Genomic DNA, 22,507 nt, shown 5'->3' with positions numbered 1-22,507 from the left:
TATGCATGCTCATTTGATCTTTATCAGACAGAAGCTTGAACTTCTATAGTTTAAATTCAATAATGCATTTTGCTGTATCAGCACTCCAAATATATATCATATTGTCGTATCCACAAGGTATGGTACTTGAAAAATTTAGTGACCATTACCATTTTATTGTTCCAAGTATCAAAGTTTAGTAGCCAAAGGTCAACCAGCATGAAAGGTTTAGTGGCTTTAACCAATTTCCTGTTCCAAGTAAAAATCAAACTTTAGTAGCCACAGGGTAACCAAGCTGAAATGTGTTTGGCCAATACAAATATAGGTCATTGAAGCCTAATAATCTGGTCCCTGCCAAGAACAAATGAAAGACAAATGAGTGCAGACTTAAAGACAGCAGGTGACAAAAGCAGAATTTCTATTTAAGGCAAATTCAAATTTATTAGACAAGCAGCAGCACGTTATTTCAAGAACATTCAGATCTGTATAACATAGCAGTCAACAGTAATTTTCTGCTTAAACCCAAGGCCAAACACTGAAATTCATGATATGAAGCTGGCTAAACCATGTCTTTACATATTGCCTGGAATGAAACTGACTTTTAGGTTGATGGTTTGTAGCTTGCTAAACTATGTCTTTACATATTGCCTGGAATGAAATTGACTTTTAGGTTGATGGTTTATAGCATGCTAAACCATGTCTCTACATACTGCCTGGACACAAACTGCCCTATATATTCTATATCTTTACATAATGACTTTACTCAGATTGATTTACTTATAAATTCTTTATACAATGGCATGACTCAAACTTACTTATAAATTTACTATTTGAAGAATCCTGAACCATGTCTTTATATAATGATATGACTCTAATTGACCTATAATTTACTGTCTGAAGCATGCTGAACCATTTCTTTACGTACTAGCTGGTCTCAAACTGACCTATATATTCTATATCTTTACACAATGACTTTAATCAAATTGACAAATTTAGTGTCTGAAGCATGTCTTTATATAATGACAGCACTCAAACTTACTTATAAATTTAATGTCTGTAGCTTGACTGATAACAGATCTATAACGTCATTCTACTGACAGCTTCTATGCACTTATACTAGTTCTAATGACAGTACTTTCACTGCTGACTAAATTTCTTGTATCTCTTTCCATGTATAAATTTATGGCAATTCCACTGACAGTAATTTTACGACCAAATTAATTCCCTGTATTTTTTCCATGCACATATTTTTCCAGACAATTACCATAAGCTGAGGTTAGCTGCACAGATAATTTGTTACACTTGTCTACAACAGCCACACTAATCACACGGACAGGTGGTGATTTAATGTACGAACCAGCTGTCATGTGATCATAAAGTGACTATAAGTTAAATTGCACGTTCCAACTAGTTGGTGTCTGACTAGCGGTGTACGCATGTATCGTTATAAAGTGCTGATGTCATTTTCAAGTATCGCATTATGATTTTTAAGGTGAACTGTTGGGAACTTTCAATTGCAATTCTGAATATTTAGTGTGTGTGATTTGGATTTTTAACGTAGCTTTAACAATTTTTCAGTCATTTTGCTCTGATGTCTGCAATGTGGCAGTTTATAGTGATGTCTAGCACTGGGGCATCATGCCGCAGACATGTAGTATGATGTCCAACCCAGCCACATTATTCTGACACCAGGCCGACCAGTCCTAACACTAAGCTCTTAATGCTGAGTGAATATTTAGCTGCAAATGTGAATGTTTTACTTAAAAATGTGAAGTGCTGTTTATTAGTTGTACAATAAATCAGTCAAAAACTTGGCAGAGATTTTAGTTTAATCACATTATCAGAGTATCTATCTCAGTAAAGAATTAAACTTGAACTGAATAAACAGTCAATTTGATTTTATGGAAATCAGGATACAGGATATTATGTGATATACTGCAATATACTTGCAGAGCTATGTTGGCAAAGAACAACTAAACCTAATGTGGTGGCGTGAAAACAGCAAAAGGCTAAACAGGAATGGAAAATGTGATTATTCCAATTCATATTCCATGAGCTGCAAAACAGCCACAAGTGGGCCTGATATCACTCACTGTGCTTATGAAATATTAATAGTTTACCATTTCACTAAGCAGGCTCATGTATCATTGTGAAAACACAATTTATCTCACTATCTCTCAGCTCTGAATCATACTAATCTGCATATTTTGCTGTGCACTGTTTTGATAAATGTATTCTTAACGGCATACTATGAACATTATCATGAACTTAGTCAAAACATAATCAGAAATGTAGTTGCTATATTGTTAACAAGCCCAATCAACTAGATGTTTTATATATTCTTAACAAGCCCAGTCAAGCAGATGCTTGATATATTGTTGAACAATTTAAACCGATTACAGAAACAACAGTTGGTGCCTGGTTTTGTTCAAGTGCATTTGTAAATGTTCCGTTCTAGGTAGAGATTATATACTTTACAATGTTTGCTACAGGGCAAACTGTAACAACTGGATATAGTTCTACTAACATCGCAACTAGCAAATACTGGACTGTTACTGGGATCAGTGACCACTCCTGCTATTCTGACTAGCACTAAATGGAATTAAGCCAACTGAGAATTTGGGAATCTGTGATTCTTTTGCATGTGGTATGAATCAGTGAATTGCTGTAGAGTTGTGAAATTCATGCCAAAATCATAGGGTTGGCAGGTCTGTTGTTAACAAGATCAGTCAATCATACGAGTAGTGTGTGTGAGTTTCAGTCATATTCATCCTCAACTAATACTGTCATGATGAAGAATTATTTAACAAGTTTGATCAATATCATGTTCACAAGAGTCTCAAGAGTGGTTACAATCTTCATATCAGGTGCAAGAATAAATATATCCTTATTTCTAGTTATAATGAAAACAGGAGTATACATCTCAGAATGATAATGCACAATTGTTGTCTGGCAAAATGAATGTATGACGGAGAGTACTTGGCCCACCAGTGACCAAGTATCATAACATAATGTCAGAAGCATGATGGAAAGCAAATGACCTAAGACAACATATTAAGCCAGATACATGATGGACAGCACATGACCCACTATGACTATACGAGAAGGCCAGATGCATGATGGAATGCACAAGTGTCACTATGGACCCAGGAATATGCCAGAAAGCCAGATTGACAGCAAAAGACCCACTATGTACACAGGACTATACCATAAAGTCAAATACATGAAAGATACTATAAGACCCGCAATCACTGCAGAACCATACCAAAAAGCCACATAAGCTAATTAGATAGGTAAAACAATTCATACCTTTGGACTGATCAAGTTTACTTGGAATCTTCATTGCTCTAGCTCTGACATCACGGTCTTGAGGCAAGATTTGGACTTTGATATCGGTGTTTTCTGAAAAAAGAAAGTGGTGTTTTGCATACAGAGACCTATCTATGCATACAACAAGCTAACTGCTATTATTTTAAGGTAGTGATGTCTTAAAAACAGAGAGATATATTTAAAGCATGATAATCAAAAATCACTTGAAGAAAGTACTGTCTTATGCATGAAGAGATCTTGAGCAACCAATTCAGCCTGAAAATGCAATTAACAACGAAGACTTAGCAAACCTTTCAGGAAATATTTGTCCCATACCTACTATAATGAGGTCACTAAAAGTGTACAATGGTGAAATTGGCTTGTGCCCTTGTGAAAGAAATGTAGACTTACTATTCGGACATTAAAGAGAGGAAAAGGACAGTTTGATGGAAAACTCAACCCTAACCCCAATGAAGTATACAGCACAGAAAACCCATATAATGTACACAACACAGAAAACCCCAATAAAGTGCACAACACATGTTAGAATACTAATACAAAAATATAGTAAGTTTCTTCACAAAAGCTGAAGGAGAGTGCCTTATGCTATATAACAGAAATAAAAGGGTGATGGAATACAAATTACTAAAATAGCCATAAAGATAGGACAAATGACAACACAGAAGTATTCTAAGCATAACGTCATAATCTCTAGCAACTTGAAAGTATAAACTGGAATGGAAAGTGTGATGGGAAATTTATGTTTAGTCTTGAACATTCAAATACATTCAAAATACAGTACATAATGTACCATCCAATGATGCTGTATGCCAAATTTCATCAAACTTCCGTTTTTAAGCCATGATTCTGACCTTGAAGACAGGACCTTCATTTATATTCATCCTTCCGTTCTAATGATGTATAAGCAAAGCAAATTTCACTCCCGGGAGGTGTAACGGAAAACTTAATATAATGAGTCATGAAAGATGTACCTTAAAGATTGGACTCTCAGCAAGAGACGTGACATTGTTCTTAATGATGATATCCAAGAATACTAAGTTTTATCTGTACGTCTTAAATGGCCATAAAGTTATAAGGCTGAAAACTAACTCCACTCCATTCACTTGCTGGTCTGTCTAATTTGCAAGGATTGAATAATGTTGATCTTTGCAAACAATGAGAATTAGATATACATAAGATGAGGAATGCAGTTTATGTGACTACAGCAAAATTTAAGACCTGCCAAAGGAATAATTTATCCATTCCTGGGACAATAAGACCTGCCAAAGGAATACTAATTTATCCATTCCTGGGACAATAAGACCTGCCAAAGGAATACTAATTTATCCATTCCTGGGACAATAAGACCTGCCAAAGGAATACTAATTTATCCATTCCTGGGACAATAAGACCTACCAAAGGAATAATTTATCCATTCCTGGGACAATAAGACCTGCCAAAGGAATAATTTATCCATTCTTGTGACAACAAGACCTGCCAAAGGAATACTAATTTATCCATTCCTGGGACAATAAGACCTACCAAAGGAATAATTTATCCATTCCTGGGACAATTTGACCTGCTAAAGGAATACTAATTTATCCATTCCTGAGATAATAAGACCTGCCAAAGGAATAATTTATCCATTCCTGGGACAATACAACCTGCCAAAGGAATAATTTATCCATTCTTGTGACAATAAGACCTGCCAAAGGAATAATTTATCCATTCCTGGGACAATAAGACCTACCAAAGGAATAATTTATCCATTCTTGTGACAATAAGACCTGCCAAAGGAATACTAATTTATCCATTCCTGGGACAATAAGACCTACCAAAGGAATAATTTATCCATTCCTGGGACAATAAGACCTACCAAAGGAATAATTTATCCATTCCTGGGACAATAAGACCTACCAAAGGAATAATTTATCCATTCCTGGGACAATAAGACCTGCCAAAGGAATAATTTATCCATTCTTGTGACAATAAGACCTGCCAAAGGAATACTAATTTATCCATTCCTGGGACAATAAGACCTACCAAAGGAATAATTTATCCATTCCTGGGACAATAAGACCTACCAAAGGAATAACTTATCCATTCCTGGGACAATTTGACCTGGTAAAGGAATACTAATTTATCCATTCCTGATATAATAAGACCTGCCAAAGGAATAATTTATCCATTCCTGGGACAATAAGACCTACCAAAGGAATAATTTATCCATTCCTGGGACAATACAACCTGCCAAAGGAATACTAATTTATCCATTCCTGTGACAATAAGACCTACCAAAGGAATAATTTATCCATTCCTGGGACAATTTGACCTGTTAAAGGAATACTAATTTATCCATTCCTGAGATAATAAGACCTGCCAAAGGAATCTTGATTTAACCATTCCTGGGACAATTTGACCTGCCAAAGGAATACTGATTTATCCATTCCTGAAACACTAAAGGAAATTGAAACACTTCTGGCAGGGAGACTGAAACATCTTACTCTTTTTCTTGCTTACCTGTTTCTCCTCCTTTTTCTCCCTGACTCTCCTGAAAAATAGAAAGTGTATCATAATAAGCATTTCGATTAGTATACAGATGTATCTTTAATATCTGTCCTCAATGGACTGTATGTTAAGTATGTGAGGTTTATTTGTGTGGACTGTGTGCTAATGTAGTATGTCATGCTAACATAGTATGTGATATATATTTATGTGGACTATATGTTAACTGATTATGTTATGATATTTGTTGTGTGGATTAAGCATTTTGGAAGGCACTGATAGATATAGGGATCAAACCACTAAATTATTTCCATAGACAACTTTGTCTTGGAAACTAAAACTACTTTCTGAACTACATGTTTCAATATACATTTTTTAACTATGATCTGAAACAATGTAAAAATGAGCAATAATTTTTATTAAACTTAAAACATAATTTATTTCCCTAAAATACAAAATTACCGGATGATGAATGAAATCTTGAATAGTATTAAATGTTCTATCAATTCCCAAAGATTCACGTATTCTGAGTGATTTCCAGTGGTGTTCTTAATGATGTGCACAAATGTAACCTTTTACCATTAGATTAATTATGAATCACAAAAACATAATCCTAAAGTACCTCTAGATGAATTCAGAGTAATTCCAAAACAACCTCAATTCTAAGTGGGCTGAGCAAGCACTTATACATGTTTTCTAGGATTGATGCTAATGCTAGGAATACTTAATTCTTAAATATGCAACAGATGAACAATACATATACATTCTATAATGGTACGAAGTTGTAAACAAGGTCACATTCCTTACACTAATCAATCAGGAACCAGGTCTGCTTGGCCTTTCAAATATAAAATTAACCACACTCAATGAAACATAAAAATATAGGTCACACTGACATACCTTTGGATCTCACAATGTTTTATGAATTAAGACAAAAAAATACACAGGTGCAAAAAACTACATCGGTCATGAGCTACATGGAAGTGCAAACACTTTATCAAGAATGCATTACGTATTTGTAAAGTTATACCCATACTCAAAGGTAGTTAGACCAGGAAATATACTATAATCTATTGCCCAAGGCTACTTGGGTTGTACACAAAAATAACAACTCTTGATATCTAGTTGATCCCAATATGATAATGGTACCAGTCTGACATCCAATACGGCCACCATATAAAATAATTTGGTATTGTTACTTGCTTCTGAAAGGAAGGTTTAATTGGCAACGAGTTTTTGCTGAACACTTAATAGGTTAATTTGCTAGTAGATGAAAAAGGTGTGGCTTCAGCATTGATGACACTGTTAGTGTAGGTGTCCACATGTAAAAACATGTATACATACACAACATACGTGCATCTGAACCATTCATTTCATTCTAGATGTCATAATGTATTTAAGGAAAAAGGACATGTCAATATGACCAACTGTACTGATGCTGTAGCAATAAGATTTTCAATGTTGCAGCTGTGGTGGTCATATTGGATATTTGAAGGGCTCCATTTTCATTTTGTACCAACCGAAGTTGTCAGAAGTCTTTTAGTGAAAACAACATGTCAGTATGACCTTGCCTTCCAGAAGATAAGTGACAACAAGCCATTTCAAGCTAATTTCATGGAGGCAACAATAGATGTCAAATCATAACCAGTTTCATTTATGACCAGCTAGAATGTCTCAAGAAGTCTTTCGTTGCTGTTGGGTTTAACGCCATTTTTCAGCACAAGATAGGCTATGCATGGCGGCCAGTACTAATGGTTGAGTAAGAACCCGGGAAAACCCCGGAAAGAACCACCGACCCACGAGAAGTAACCGGCAACCTTTCTCACACACCCACGCTGGCTGAATATGAAACTCGAACCGGCGCAGACAAAGGTGAGATGGCAGAGATTCGTAACGGACAGCGCTTTAGACCACTCAGCCACTCGGGGCCCCCAAGTCTTTCGTGAAAACCTCATACTAATATTTTGTTAAAAATGGCAATTTTAATAGTTTATTGTTGATTTTTTCTGCATGTTAAAGAATGTAAAATGATATCTAGTTATGTAGGTGACTCATATCTGTCAAAGGTTGGATTTTATAGCGGGAATCTTTTTTTAAATGAAGTTAGTTGTCTTCATTTAATTTTATACTATTATCAACTACAATGCAGTAGGGCAGAACGTACATATGTGTTTCACCTTTTTTGTCACTAATAGTACTCTGTCTGGTTTGCATTTCAACATACAATAAACATCAAAAATAGTCAGCTTGCTTTTGTAAAATTGTGCATAATATACTTTATAGCACACAGTGCATTGCTTATTTACAAATTAAAGGCAATATATTTACCACAATCTGGAATGCTTTTACTTAGGAGAAATCTCCAAGTGAGGTAAAACTTGTACTCACCATATCCTCAAACCAAAACTGCAACTGTTTGTTTGACTCTATTATATTGTCATGACATACACAGCATACTTCTGGCTTCTCTTGAAGCAGTGACACAGGAATCAGGCTGTTGATACTGTCACCACCGTATTCAGGACACTGTATAAAGTACTCAAACCTCAGACTCTGGCCCAGATATCCAATGATGTTAATGAGAGTGGCAGAGACAAGCTCTCTCACCTGAATGCACAACTTTGAAGATGGAGTCTTGTCTGTGATCCCCTTTCTTGTGACTCTCATATATATGATGTAGTCCCTAAAGTGAATGGTCAGTTTGTGATAATGGTCCAACTGAAAAACACCGCACCCACAGAAGATCAGATTATCCAGGGTCCCATTATTCATCTTTGTGGCTATTGGCCAGTGTGCAACACAGGCAGCAAGAAGTCGATGAAAAATTGGCGACGGCAAATATTTTCCCATGAAGACATAGCATAGGACTGTGGAACTCTCCATCTGAGGGTGTGCTTCTGGGCAGATGACCTCTCTGGGAGTTTTTTGACGGAGCATACATGGGGCAAGAAAATAATCCTCCTCCTAAAAAATAAAGGATTACATTTAATGGGAATATTTGGCAGAGATATAGATTTTTCATTTTTCATAATGAGAAAAAATAAACATGGGTAATCAGCTAAATTATACTATTCTTACTAAGCCTTGGGCCTCACATGCATACATCAGCATTTACACCCTAATGATTCCTTGAGAGGCATGTTTTAAAGATCCATAAATAGATACATCCTACAGCAATAAGACCAAAACACGTTTCTAAAGACAAGTCAGTTAGTTGTTGACAAAAGACAATGACATTAGTAAAGTTATATAACTCTTTCAAGCTTAATGTTGTGTTTAACCTGTCAATTAGAAAGGTTGGCGTATTCACTTCAAACAACCTGACTTTATTGAATTTAATAAGTTGAACATGCATCCATGATTGTGTGCTTGAAAAAATCTAGATAGTGCATGTGAGATGCATGCTGTTGTAGAGAGTAATACTTCTGACATGGAAACTACATGACGGGACCAATGTCAAAGTTCCAATTTGAGAATGAAAACATTAACTTCTGTGCATGAAAATGGTTTCCCAAATCCAGCAGTCACATTGGAGTAGCCTAAACAATATGGATCAGAATTGAATTATGAATGAAACCTGTCTGATACAGACAGTATTAGAAAAGTTATGTCAACATAAGAATATTAATTCTAATTGATGATGCAATGGAGTTTATGAAGCTTTAAAAGCACCTGACTCCTATTGTCGTGGCATGATGCTGTCAATATAACATTCTAACGTAGCTGTAAAAAGTACCAACTTTTAGAATCCTTGGCTCATCTGATCAATGCTGCCATTACCTTACAGAGTAGATAGTAAAAACTGTACAAATATAACATGACTCGTGTTACAGTGAAATGGAGTCCCAGCATCAAAGAAAAAGCATATGCTGCTGACATAACTATGTTAACACTAAACAGTTTGTTATGGCATAAATTATGCCCGTAGTGAAAGTTGATTTTGTCTTGTATAGTCACTTAAGAAAATAAATTTTAGTCTGTACATTCTACACATCACGTCTTTTATTTCTTCGGACATGATACTGGAATTCATTGCCAGTGAGATGATCATGCTTATCATTTCAGTGACATTCACAACAACAGGCACTACTGGCGGAGATTAACAGATTTTACTCATAAAATAATCCCAAATATTATGACCACACAAATACAACTCTTTGGGGGGGGGGGGGGGGTAAAAACAAGTCTCAGAATGCAGGGGAAAATAACTGGCAGGTATGTTTAGGGCTAAATATGTACATGTCATGAGACATGGGTAGATATGTACATGTCATGTGACAATTGGCTAAATATAGACACGTGATGAGATATGGCAAAATAAGTAATGTCTTGCAAAATGGCAGAATACTGAAATACATAATGATTTAAAATGAACAATGTATTCCAGTGTATATTAAATTAAAATTAGTTTAAATGTTGTGGGAATGAACTATATTACCTTATAATGAGAATGAGTTTATTTCACATCCATTCATGGTACCAAAACCTAACTGTAAATTCACATTGGGCATAAATGAACAGACTTGGAATAACTTTGTCATTAGTTAACATTTTTAAACAAAATGGGTTTTCAATCGATCCAGAAATATTAACAGTAAAAGGAAGAGATGCATATCTTCTAAATGTATTATGTCACTCAGTCCAAGGAAATAAATTATCTTCCTAAATTTACTGTGTACATGTAGTGGTAACTGTCTTGAAACTTGCACACACTTCAGTTATCTATTTAACACTAGCATATAATAAATACTTCTACTGATTTTTACTCTAGGAATTTGTTTTCAGGACTGAGTAGATACTAAGTGAGAGAAATTGAGCTTCTAGTCTCGAATTGATGAATTTGCTTCATAGCACCATAGCATGAAGAAACAGGAGCATCATTTTTGAGATGTATTTTTCCATTACTTGCCATGTGCTTGAATCATCAAATTGCCTCCTTTCCACTTAGTATGAAAACTTTTCCGCTATCTAAATTTAGAAGGACTTTGCATTCATTTAGGACCTTCATAGACCCTTATAAGGACAAGTTTGGATTCAATTCATAATACTATAAGTTCCTCCCTAGCTTTTGTTTATAATTTTGATAATTAAATTGTTTGAAATGTTTTATAAAAAAAATTGATGGGTTTGCTTCTTTTCTGTTACTTAAGTTTGTGCCCATAAAGTCGCAACATCAACCACTGTTAAAATACTCTTGTATGTATAGTTTTGGATATCTTAGAGTCCAGTTGCGTTTTGATAAGTGCTGTTAGTTTTGGCAGATATATTTAATGACGATTATTATCTTATTTTTCAAGTATGACAACTTTGTAACGTGGTTCTTAGCAAACTTGTAGAATTGGTGGTTGAATAAATAATATAATTCTCATAAATTCTTATAATTTATAAATACAGTCTTTAGCTTTCTAACAGCCACTTGTCAGCCAAAACAATATGTTGTGTTCTTTCTACTTTCAACTGTCAGACATATATTTCTTCAAAATGCATCTCTGAAATCATATCTACAAACTTGTTACACCATGAATAAGAAATATTTGTCGCTTTGAAGAAGTACATGATTCACCTCACATATATGAATCTCCTCTATATACCCTGAAGATTATGGTTTGTGACATCTACTTCAGTAGGATTGGTTTTGTGTGTGTCTCGTCATTGTCCATCCGCTCAAGAAACTATGTTTTGATGGTTGTGCATGAATGTGCACCTCTACACAGGATGATTTTCCTTCTAAGATGAGATGAGTAACTACATTCCCACTTGTCACTGAAATCTCCAGTAAATGCAAAATTATCACTGGAAACATTGGGGTTTGTGTTCCCATTTTTTCGCATTTTGCTTCCAGTGTAAAATATTTATATTCTAAATTTCAATTTTAAGATCAATACGACAATTCTTTTTGAAACTTTGAAACTGATGTCGAGCACTCTACTAAGTACAAATGTCGCTCGGCAGTAATACGTGCGCATTGATATTGATGTTGTATCTATTATTGTGCTGATGTGCCTTTTAACTCCTAATACACACATTCATTACATTCATTATTGTTATCAATATAAGGATTTGATAGGTGATTAAACTTAGTAGTTCTGTCATTAACTGTGAGAAGATTTGTATTTTAATATGAACAGACCTTGATTTCTGATGCCTCCTCGCTGTAGACCCTAAGCTTAGCAATTATGTTTAACTGCTCCATCAGTAACAGTATGTGCTCTTTGTTGTCATGGAGATCCTGGTGTTTCTCTTTTGTCCAGACAGCATCTTTAAATGAAAAGAAAACAGCTGTCAGACTGGTTAAGTCAAGTGTGCAGATAGATCTAAAGTCTGAGATAAATACATTCTTTAGGTAATAAGGAAAATAAATACTTTGGAACAGATCACAATGAAAATGCATCAAGCACTTGGAAAAGATAATAATGAAAATGATTCCTTTGGAACATGGTCTTCTTAGCTAGAAAACAAAAGCCCCTCAAAGGAACTTATGCATTACAGTTCAAATATTTTTTCCAAGAATCTAAGATCAGAAACATTCTTCTTTTTAAGGGCGGTTTAGTGAAATCATTTTTAGCATTAACGGGTTTGGTCACATCTTTATCATTAATGAGCTTGGTCACATCTTTATCATTAATGAGCTTGGTCACATCTTTAGCATTAATGAGCATGGTCACATCTTTAGCATCAATGTGCTTCGTCACATCTTTAGCATCAATGAGATTTGTCACATCTTTAGCATTAAGGAACATTGTCACATCTTTAGCATCAATGAGCTTTGTCACATCTTTAGCATCAATGAGCTTGGTCACATCTTTAGCATCAATGAGCTTGGTCACATCTTTAGCATTAATGAGCTTGGTTACATCTTTAGCATCAATGAACTTGGTCACATATTTAGCATTAATGATTTTGGTCACATCTTTAGCAACAAGGAGCTTCTTTATCATCAGTGAGCTTGGTCACATCTTTAGCATTAATGAGCTTGGTCACAACTTTAGCATCAATAAGCTTGGTCACATATTTGGCATCAATGAGCTTGGTCACATCTTTAGCATTAATGAGCTTGGTTAGATCTTTAGCATCAATGAGCTTGGTCACATCTTTAGCATTAATGATTTTGGTCACATCTTTAGCAATAAGGAGCTTCTTTATCATCAGTGAGCTTGGTCACATCTTTAGCATTAATGAGCTTGGTCACAACTTTAGCATTAATAAGCTTGGTCACATCTTTATCATTAATGAGCTTGGTCACATCTTTAGCATTAATGAGCTTGGTCACATCTTTAGCATCAATGAGCTTGGTCACATCTTTAGCATCAATGAGCTTGGTCACATCTTTAGCATCAATGAGCTTGGTCACATCTTTAGCATCAATGAGCTTGGTCACATCTTTAGCATCAATGAGCTTGGTCACATCTTTAGCATTAATGAGCTTGGTTACATCTTTAGCATCAATGAACTTGGTCACATATTTAGCATTAATGATTTTGGTCACATCTTTAGCAATAAGGAGCTTCTTTATCATCAATGAACTTGGTCACATATTTAGCATTAATGATTTTGGTCACATCTTTAGCATTAATGAGCTTGGTCACAACTTTAGCATTGATGAGCTTGGTCACATGTTTTGCATCAATGAGCTTGGTCACTTCTTTAGGATCAATGAGCTTGGTCACATTACTTAGCATTAATGAGCTTGGTCACATCTTTAGCATTAATGAGTTTGGATACATCTTTAGCATCAATGAGCCTGGTCACATCTTTAGCATCAATGAGCTTGGTCACATCTTTAGCATTAATGAGCTTGGTCACATATTTAGCACTAATGAGCTTGGTCACATCTTAGCATTAATGAGATTGGTCACATCTTTAGCATCATTGAGCTTGGTCACATGGTTAGCATCAATGAGCTTGGTCACATCTTTAGCATCAATGAGCTTGGTCACATCATTAGCATCAATGAGCTTGGTCACATCTTTAGCATCAATGAGCTTGGTCACATGGTTAGCATCAATGAGCTTGGTGGTCACATCTTTAGCATCAATGAGCTTGGTCACATCATTAGCATCAATGAACTTGGTCACATCTTTAGCATCAATGAGCTTGGTCACATCTTTTACATTAATGAGCTTGGTCACATCTTTAGCATCAATGAGCTTGGTCACATCTTTAGCATCAATGAGGTTGGTCACATCTTTAGCATCAATGAGCATGGTCACATATTTAGCATTATTGAGCTTGGTCACATATTTAGCATTAATGAGCTTGGTCACATCTTCAGCATTAATGAGCTTGGTCACATCTTCAGCATTAATGAGCTTGGTCACATCATTAGCATCAATGAGCTTGGTCACATCTTTAGCATCAATGAGCTTTGTCACATCTTTAGCATCAATGAGCTTGGTCACATATTTAGCAATATTGAGCTTGGTCACATCATTAGCATCAATGAGCTTGGTCACATCTTTAGCATCAATGAGCTTGGTCACATCTTTATCATCAATGAGCTTTTACATCTTTAGCATCAATGAGCTTTTACATCTTTTAAGTAGTTTTATCATTAACCTAAATATTACAAGATAAAATACTTTTCTCTTTGTACAAATAATTTGTGTACCAATGGTGTTGTTGTTATGGGTTTAATACCATTTTCCATTACAGGATAGGCTATACATTGTGGCCTGCATATCTGGTGGCTGAAGTACATAGGAAAACCCCTGGAAGAACCAATGACCCAAAGAACACTATTAGCATGATTTCTCACATGACCACAATTGCCAATAATGAGACTCAAAACCATGTGGTCAGATATGGGATGTCAGTGGTCTGTACTGTTGAGTACCTTAGACCATTTGGCCACCCAAGTTCATTAAATGTGGATGATATACTATTTAATGTTTCCTTAAATTATTAACCACATTATTGTCAAATTATTAAAAAACTCAACTGAATTAATCCTAACGAATCTCGCTAATATTAATTACAAACTTGTCTACACCAGACTATACTAACATGTATACAAACTGCAGATTGAAGCTTATTATATTATTGATTTTATTTCATATCACAGAGACTGTCTTTGACAACAAACTGTATTACTGAATGATGTGTGATCCATGTATTCATGATGTTTGCTCTGAAAGTCGAGGAGATGATAAATTTCTTCATTTGCTAAGAACCCTGAAGCAATCTCAGCAAAACAACTCCAAACATGGCATCGATTGCCAAAAATATGCAGTGATACTCTTGGTTAAATCAAGACTGAACTAACATCATCTAAAATTTGGTATCAAGAGGAAATCTGTCCATACTAATTATCAAATTGGTACCATTTTCATTTAGGATAAGTCAATACCATAATAAGTCCTATGATAGAAACCCGATACTGATGTGATCATTAATCTAGCAGAAGTATGAGTAGCAATTACAAGATTTCAAAAATTATGTCAGATTGTCACCATTTTAGTTTAGACCCAAGTAGATGTCATAGAGAATATTTTGGTAGAAACTCCATGACAATGTGACTACCTGGTGAAGAGTAGTACTGATATCTATATTATTGGGGATACTGCTGTCATATCAACACCATTTTTATTTAGGACCAAGTTAACACAGCCATTATTATAAACATAGTCAGGTTTTGAATATCCTTGGATTGCAAGACAGTATCATAAACATAGTCAAGCTCTGAATAACCTTGGAGTGATAGCCCATACTATAAACATAATCAGGCTTTGAATAAACTTTGGAGTGACATCCAGCATCGTAAAAACAGTCTGGCTTTGAATATCCTTGAAGTGACAGCTATTATAACAAACATCATCAAGCTCTGAATAAACTTTGGAGTGACATTCATTATTATAAACATAGTCAGTCTCTGAATAACCTTGGCATGACAGCCATTATTATAAACCTAGTCAAGCTCTGAATAACCTTGGAGTGACAGCCATTATTATAAACATAGTTAAGCACTGAATAACCTTGGAGTGACAGCCATTATAATAAACATAGTTAAGCACTGAATAACCTTGGAGTGACAGCCATTATTATAAACATAGTTAAGCACTGAATAACCTTGGAGTGACAGCCATTATTATAAACATAGTTAAGCACTGAATATCCTTGGAGTGACAACCAGTATTATAAATACATTCAAGCTCTGAATATTCTTGGAGTGACAGCTATTATTATAAACAGTCAGTCTCTGAATAAATGTGGAGAGACAGTTATTATTATAAACAAAGTCAAGCTTTGAATAACCTTGGAGTGACAGCCATTATTATAAACATATATAAACACTGAATAAACTTGAGTGACAGGCAGTACTCTGTTATTACATGATTATCTTAGACAACCACTACAGCTGATGCCTGATATGAAAATCATGCAGTCAGCGAATTTAATTCCTAAAATCATTTTAAGTGATTGAACATGAGTTAACCTCATTTAAGTCCTTTACTCATTTGCATGATTGAACATCACCTGATGAGGATAATCTTTCCTTTCATATAAGGTTCATGTAAAGTCTACCACTGAAATGCTGAACGTATTCCTTCTTTAAACTGAAATCATCAGATGCATCTTCTTTGAGTTTAAGGGTCCTGATTAACAGAATGAATTCCATCACCACGTTTTGTGATCCTATGAAGGACAGTATTCTAAAGGACTTGTGATCATAAGCTAAATATAAAATATGTAACTAAATGGAGCAAATATGAGAAATAGCTTACAAATGTTCTTCTTTAAGTCTAAGGGCGGATATTAATAGAGATGTACTTCATAACTATAATGAGCCTAGCATGAACATTACCTGAAAAACATCAAACACAAAATGTATCCCATATCAAGATCAATCACTGTCATTTCCATTAGCACAATTCCAGCTCCAATATTTGAATATACTTCAAAACTTTAAAAATATTTGTGATCATCACAACCATCAGCCAATATTTGCTGAATGAAATAATCATTTGTATAGATGAACCACAATGGGAATAAGCTACTTGGGGTTTTCTAGGTAGTACATATTTTAAATAAGTATTAAACTTCTTATGTAAAGGCAAAGGTTAAATCTACAATGGAATGATTGTTCAATGTCCAAATGTGTAAAATCAAACTTAATTTAACAACTATTTATATCAAGCTAACATGTTATGACAAGCAATAAAAGAAATCTACTGGGGGCACAACTTATGACATGACAAGCACGTAATGGTTAACAGATAAATACAAATTGTATGCTGTGTAGTGTACATTTTTATATGGGCAATTTTAAACTAATTCATGGAGTTCTCGTCCATCGTTCCTCTTCAAGTGCATGAATTCATACAAATGTTATGCATCTTTGAGAATCTACCTGATTTGTCATTTAGTTTAAATAACATGAAATTCAAAGAGAGTCACACTTTTAAAACATGTTACAAAACAGGAAGTTTACAAACCAACAAGTTCGAGAGACAGCTTTCCTTTCTTCTGAAACTCAAACCATTTTTCGGTGACAGCTGGACTATATCTCAGGACAAACATCTCAGCAGTGATGAGTGACTTGAGGGCATCAATCATCCATTGTGGGTCTAACACAATCTTTTCTTTCAATATGTCGATGCTGTGGATGGTAACAAATGACTAAATGATACACAAGTTCTAATCTATTTTTTGTTACAGACTCATGGAAAACAGTGAATCACAATTATTCGATCATTAAACACTCTTACCTTATATGCTGGCAGTGACTTGACTATGAAAATGTCTCAAATTAAATTGCATGATAAGCAATCTATACTATGATACACACAGTATCAAAGAAAGGGTACAGTGTCAACTGCTATATGGTGTGCAACAATTAAACATTTTACTGGTGACACTACACAAACTACTTGTATACCCATAAGACTCCTTTCATTTCTAGTTTACCTGTACCTCCCATAGTAGAAAACATTCCTAACCATTTGGACCATAACATGATTACCTATAAATGTCAAATTCAATACCAGCCACATGTTTGATGTTGGTAAATGTACCTAACCAAAAGAAATATTTCTATTGAAACACATGCATTCCTTCAGTCACATTAACCTTCTTTATGAACTTTGGCCCACAAATATAAAGTCGTCTTCCTTATCCATCCTAAATATTTGATCCATGTACATTTTGTCTTTTGGCACCAAACTTGATATTGTTGGGGAGTCAGTGCTAATAAGCTTATGCTATCTACTAAATGCCCCAAATCCTATGTTTTTAATTGCATTTGAAAAAGTTTCTCAAATAAATATGATTTAAACTAAACCTGTTATTTTTGGTCATTTCACTTTGCAAGCTATTCACAAGGGGTGACAATAGTAGAAGGTGCAGAATACAAGTAGTGTGAAAATGTTACATTGATCTTTGACCACCAAAACTGATAGGCTTCTTCCCTTAACCCATGTGTGAGCCATCCACAAAGTTGAGTAACTGTTAATGGTGGAGAAGGGAGTCTTTCTGCACAAAAATTTTTCTTCTTTCATTCACAGTGGATTTGAGCTTTAAACTTTCGACCCCAACATCGAACTCGAAGTTATTGTGAGGAAATATTTTTTCTTCATTCAGTAACATTTACCAAAAAGCTTCTCCCTAGACCCAAGAGCAAGCCATCCACAATGTTGAGTAAATGCTTATAGTTGAGAACGTAAGTCTTTTTAGAGAATCCATTTTCTTTCTTTCAGTCACAGTCACAGTGAGTTTGACCTTTGCACTTTTGACCCAAAATTTAAAGATTTCTTCCTTGCTCCAAATACCAGCCATACATGCAGTTTGGTAACTGTAGATGGAGGACAACTCGAGTTACTGTGCTTGCAAAATGGTAGGAGATAAATAGATGGACAGACATAACAACTTGCATCAATGTATAAAACATTCTCCCTTGAACTGAGAAAATCGAAGTAATTGAAAGGTCTGATATGACAGATGTTTTTGTAGTTTTTGTTGCAGCTTATAGGTTGGTTCTATTACGTTTTCAGCAAGATAATCAAAAGTGATAAATGACTAATGAAATTCCTTTTAAGCAATCATTACGGATGTTTTTGTCATAGACACTCATTTCTGTCAGTCAAAAACCATTATAACGACATGTACTTTGCTTTATCTAGCTAAGTCAAGATGACTGACAAACACTGTGGGGGCAGATATCATTTTATTTACCTTGTGTTAATTGACTGAATGGGTGTTTACTAGTTTTCTTTTGTTTCTTTTTGCAGACAGAAACAAATGTTTTTGTGTAATGGATCCTCCATCGGATATTTTAATACCAGTATGCAATTATTCCAAGTCCAGTTCCAACAGATACTTCTGATGTTTTGGAATGCAGCTTCATAAAATGTGACTATTTAATGTCAAGTCAGTGAGGAAAATAATCAGAGACATGGACATACTATCATCTTGTGGATATCCTGGATCCATATCAATAACGTGTTGGGTTATGGAATTATCACAATGAATTTAATTCAGCATGTTAACTGATGAAGAAAATGAAATGAAAATTCTAGCTTTTATGAAAATTCTGGAATTATATTCATGAAGTGTTGCATTAAACTATAGCTAAATTTACAATATATATATATATATATATATATATATATATATATATATATATATATATATATATATATATATAATTTCAGATATACATGTAGCTTGAAATTGTAACTACTTAAAATAATCAAAGTGTTAAATAAAATTATTCCACTCTGACAATAAAACCAGCTCTGATGATAAAACAAACTGTTATTTTGTTGTCTTTGTTCAACTGCATCATTTTCACATAATATTACTTATAACAAAATTAGTTGACAAAGTTATCCTTAATGTGGTCCACCATTTTCATAAAACTCCTTAAACCTGATGCAATGCATCATTTGCATTAAACAATCCTTAACCTTGATGTGGTGCATCATTAGCATTATACAATGCTTAAACTTGATGTGATGCATCATTTTTATCAAACAATGATTAACCTTGATGTGGTGCATCATTTTTATCAAACAATGATTAACCTTGACATGGTACAATATTTTCATAAAACAATGATTAACCATGATGTGGTGCATCATTAGTATTATACAATGATTAACCTTGATGTGGTGCATCATTTTTATCAAACAATGATTAACCTTGATGTGGTGCATCATTTTTATCAAACAATGATTAACCTTGATGTGGTGCATTATTTACACTTAAATAGTAGATTATGATCATAGTTGCTATTCGTGTCTATACAGCCCTGATTCCATCAAACACTTCAAGCAATGTTTGTAATTTGGTAACACATAAAACCACAGCCCAGTATTACAAGGTATATTGCATGATCTTGACATAAAAAGGTGATACTGATTACCTTTTAAGCAATGGATCTAAAACCATTCACCCCAAATTATTTAATGTCAATGTTAAACTTCAATGAAATGCCAAAATTGCAAAACAAAAACATATCTGACTCATTGTTGAAACCAAGAAATACATTTGTTATGTCAACATCTAAAAGAAGAATTATGTTTCAGTATGTTCTACAGAAAACTAAATATATTTATTCTGACTTAAGTATTTCCCTTTACATCCACTATGGAAAAACAAACCCAGTCTCACCTGAAGTAAAGGATTGCGCCGATGTCATTTTGAAACCTAAGAAATAGATCCATTTCTTCTGCAGGTATCTGAACAGCTCCTCTTTTGTTCAAGTCATCCAATATGCTCCTAGGAATCACCTGTAGAAACAAAGTTATATACCTTTAAGTTTCTTTGGAGTGTATTAATTTCATACTTATCTTCTTCTTCATAGAGAGAGAGAGAGAGAGAGAGAATGATGTCCTAATATTACCTGCCATAGTGAACTTACCACTGATGTCAGTAGGGTGCTCTACTGCAGACAGGAGTAAACATGGACAACTTGCTGGGTTGGTATAATTGGCCTAAATGTGTAAATGCCTTTTCTCTGGAGAAAAACTGAAGGTGAATTGATGAGAAGGTGAAGTGAGACTGCCAGAATGTGGATTTTATTACATTATTCAAAAAAGAAGAATTAAGAAAGGCCATAGATGCAGCAATATCCATAACATTGTGGGCTTTGATTTTCATGAACAAAAGATTCCTGAGAGAGATTGATTTTTTTATAGTCTGAACAATTCACGACAAGATGACAGCTACCACAACATCAGAAGTACCTGGAAGAGAGTGAAATAATATGGGTCCAACCGTTACCTTTATCTTTTGTGTCAATACATGAAAAAGGTGTCGATCTTAATCATCCTATGCATGATTCTATCCCTAAAATGACAACTGGCAAAAAACAGAAGTCAAATTATAGTTACCACTGAACCTTAAACAACCTTTAAAATTTTCATGTAGTTTTCACAACTATTTGTCTGCGAATGTAGACATATTTATTTACTCTAAACAAAATGTTTAATTTGAGCGCTTACGGTATATAAGTATATACTCGCATATAAGCCCATTCGCGTTTAAGCCGACCCCAAAACTGAACAGGTATAAACACTTAAAAGTGCATGACCCACGTATAAGCTGACCTACAACTCCGAGACATCTCAAGATGCTAAAGGTAAGTTATAAATGCATTTATTTAGGCAAAGTTAAATTCAAAGAGTTTACATGTAAACTTAGGTTGGCGTGCATGATTATTAAAAGGAAAAGGTATAAACTTGTTTGAAAAGTAATTTATTTCATTTTCTGTTTTGTTATTGTTCTGCCTAAAGTAGATTTGTGTATAATTTGATCGAACGATGACAATAATTTAGCAATCACAAAATGCTGTAACACTATCTCTCCCTTTTGACTCAATTATTGTTTGCTTATGCATTATTGCATTGAACATTTTATATCAGTGCACCGGTAATTACGCTTTTACTTTGCTTTGAAATTGTCAATGCTCATTAAAATGTAATCCTATTATGACAACACAATGAACAAATAATACAGTTCGATGCTAATATTGCAATAGCTGAGTTGTAGTTTGCTTTGATGTAAGCGACCTTACACCATACCTGTCGACCTTCACGCCAAGAGGAAAAAAACTCCAGAGTTTTTGGGTCGCTCCACGCCTACCTCCCAATTTCATAATACTTTCCGATTTATGCAGAGAACTCCTGATTATTACATTATGTCTTTGAGTTTCATTTCTTCTAAACAAGAAAAGTCCTACACGTTCTCTTGCGTCACCTTTTAATTATTACTGGGACGAAATAATTACTTTACTAAAAAGAATTTGTCTCTTCACTAAATAGAATCTTAAGTTTAAACAGCATTCACGTAAATTATTGATTTATTTAACTGCTACAATCATACAAAGATAAAAAAATAAACCAGACCAAAAAAGTAAACCATAATAAAATAGTCTACAATTAATTTCAGTCACAGGAATGTTCACTATGAATGCTGTAACTCCATCTGCTACAGCGCCATTCCCAACAAATAAATTTACACGAGTAAACACCTGGCATTTTTATACCATATATACCAATGATAATTACCATCATTAAATTAAAAAGAAGGAATGAAAATACATACCATGCAGCTGATGTGTCTTCAAAAAACTAATTCAGAATACATGTCTTATAATAAACAATACTAAATGCTTTATGAGTTGAAAATAAGAGAATAAGATCAGATACACAAAGACCGGAAAATAGTTGCCACATGTAAGGTACCATGAGACTGGCTATTTTGGTACCTTTAGTTC

At 34.5% G+C, this 22,507-nt stretch overlaps 1 protein-coding gene across 1 annotated transcript in view; it reads right to left on the bottom strand.

The window, feature by feature from the left end:
- Positions 1-22,507, bottom strand: part of LOC149784705 (uncharacterized) — a 74,789-nt gene that overhangs the window by 15,909 nt on the left and 36,373 nt on the right. Inside the window, exons 5-10 of the mRNA XM_089932738.1 lie at positions 20,401-20,519; positions 17,226-17,389; positions 11,924-12,051; positions 8,182-8,757; positions 5,809-5,839; positions 3,289-3,381 (exon numbers count right to left, since the gene is read on the bottom strand). Coding sequence (XP_089788864.1) covers positions 3,289-3,381; positions 5,809-5,839; positions 8,182-8,757; positions 11,924-12,051; positions 17,226-17,389; positions 20,401-20,519 — 1,111 coding nt within the window. The remainder of the gene's footprint in view (positions 1-3,288; positions 3,382-5,808; positions 5,840-8,181; positions 8,758-11,923; positions 12,052-17,225; positions 17,390-20,400; positions 20,520-22,507) is intronic.

This window comes from Sinohyriopsis cumingii, chromosome 14 (genome assembly GCF_028554795.1).
Source record: "Sinohyriopsis cumingii isolate HCF-2022 chromosome 14, ASM2855479v2, whole genome shotgun sequence".
Classification (NCBI taxonomy): domain Eukaryota; kingdom Metazoa; phylum Mollusca; class Bivalvia; order Unionida; family Unionidae; genus Sinohyriopsis; species Sinohyriopsis cumingii.
The sequence above is the reverse complement of the archived record's forward strand: the minus strand, read 5'-3'. Positions and strand labels throughout refer to the sequence as shown.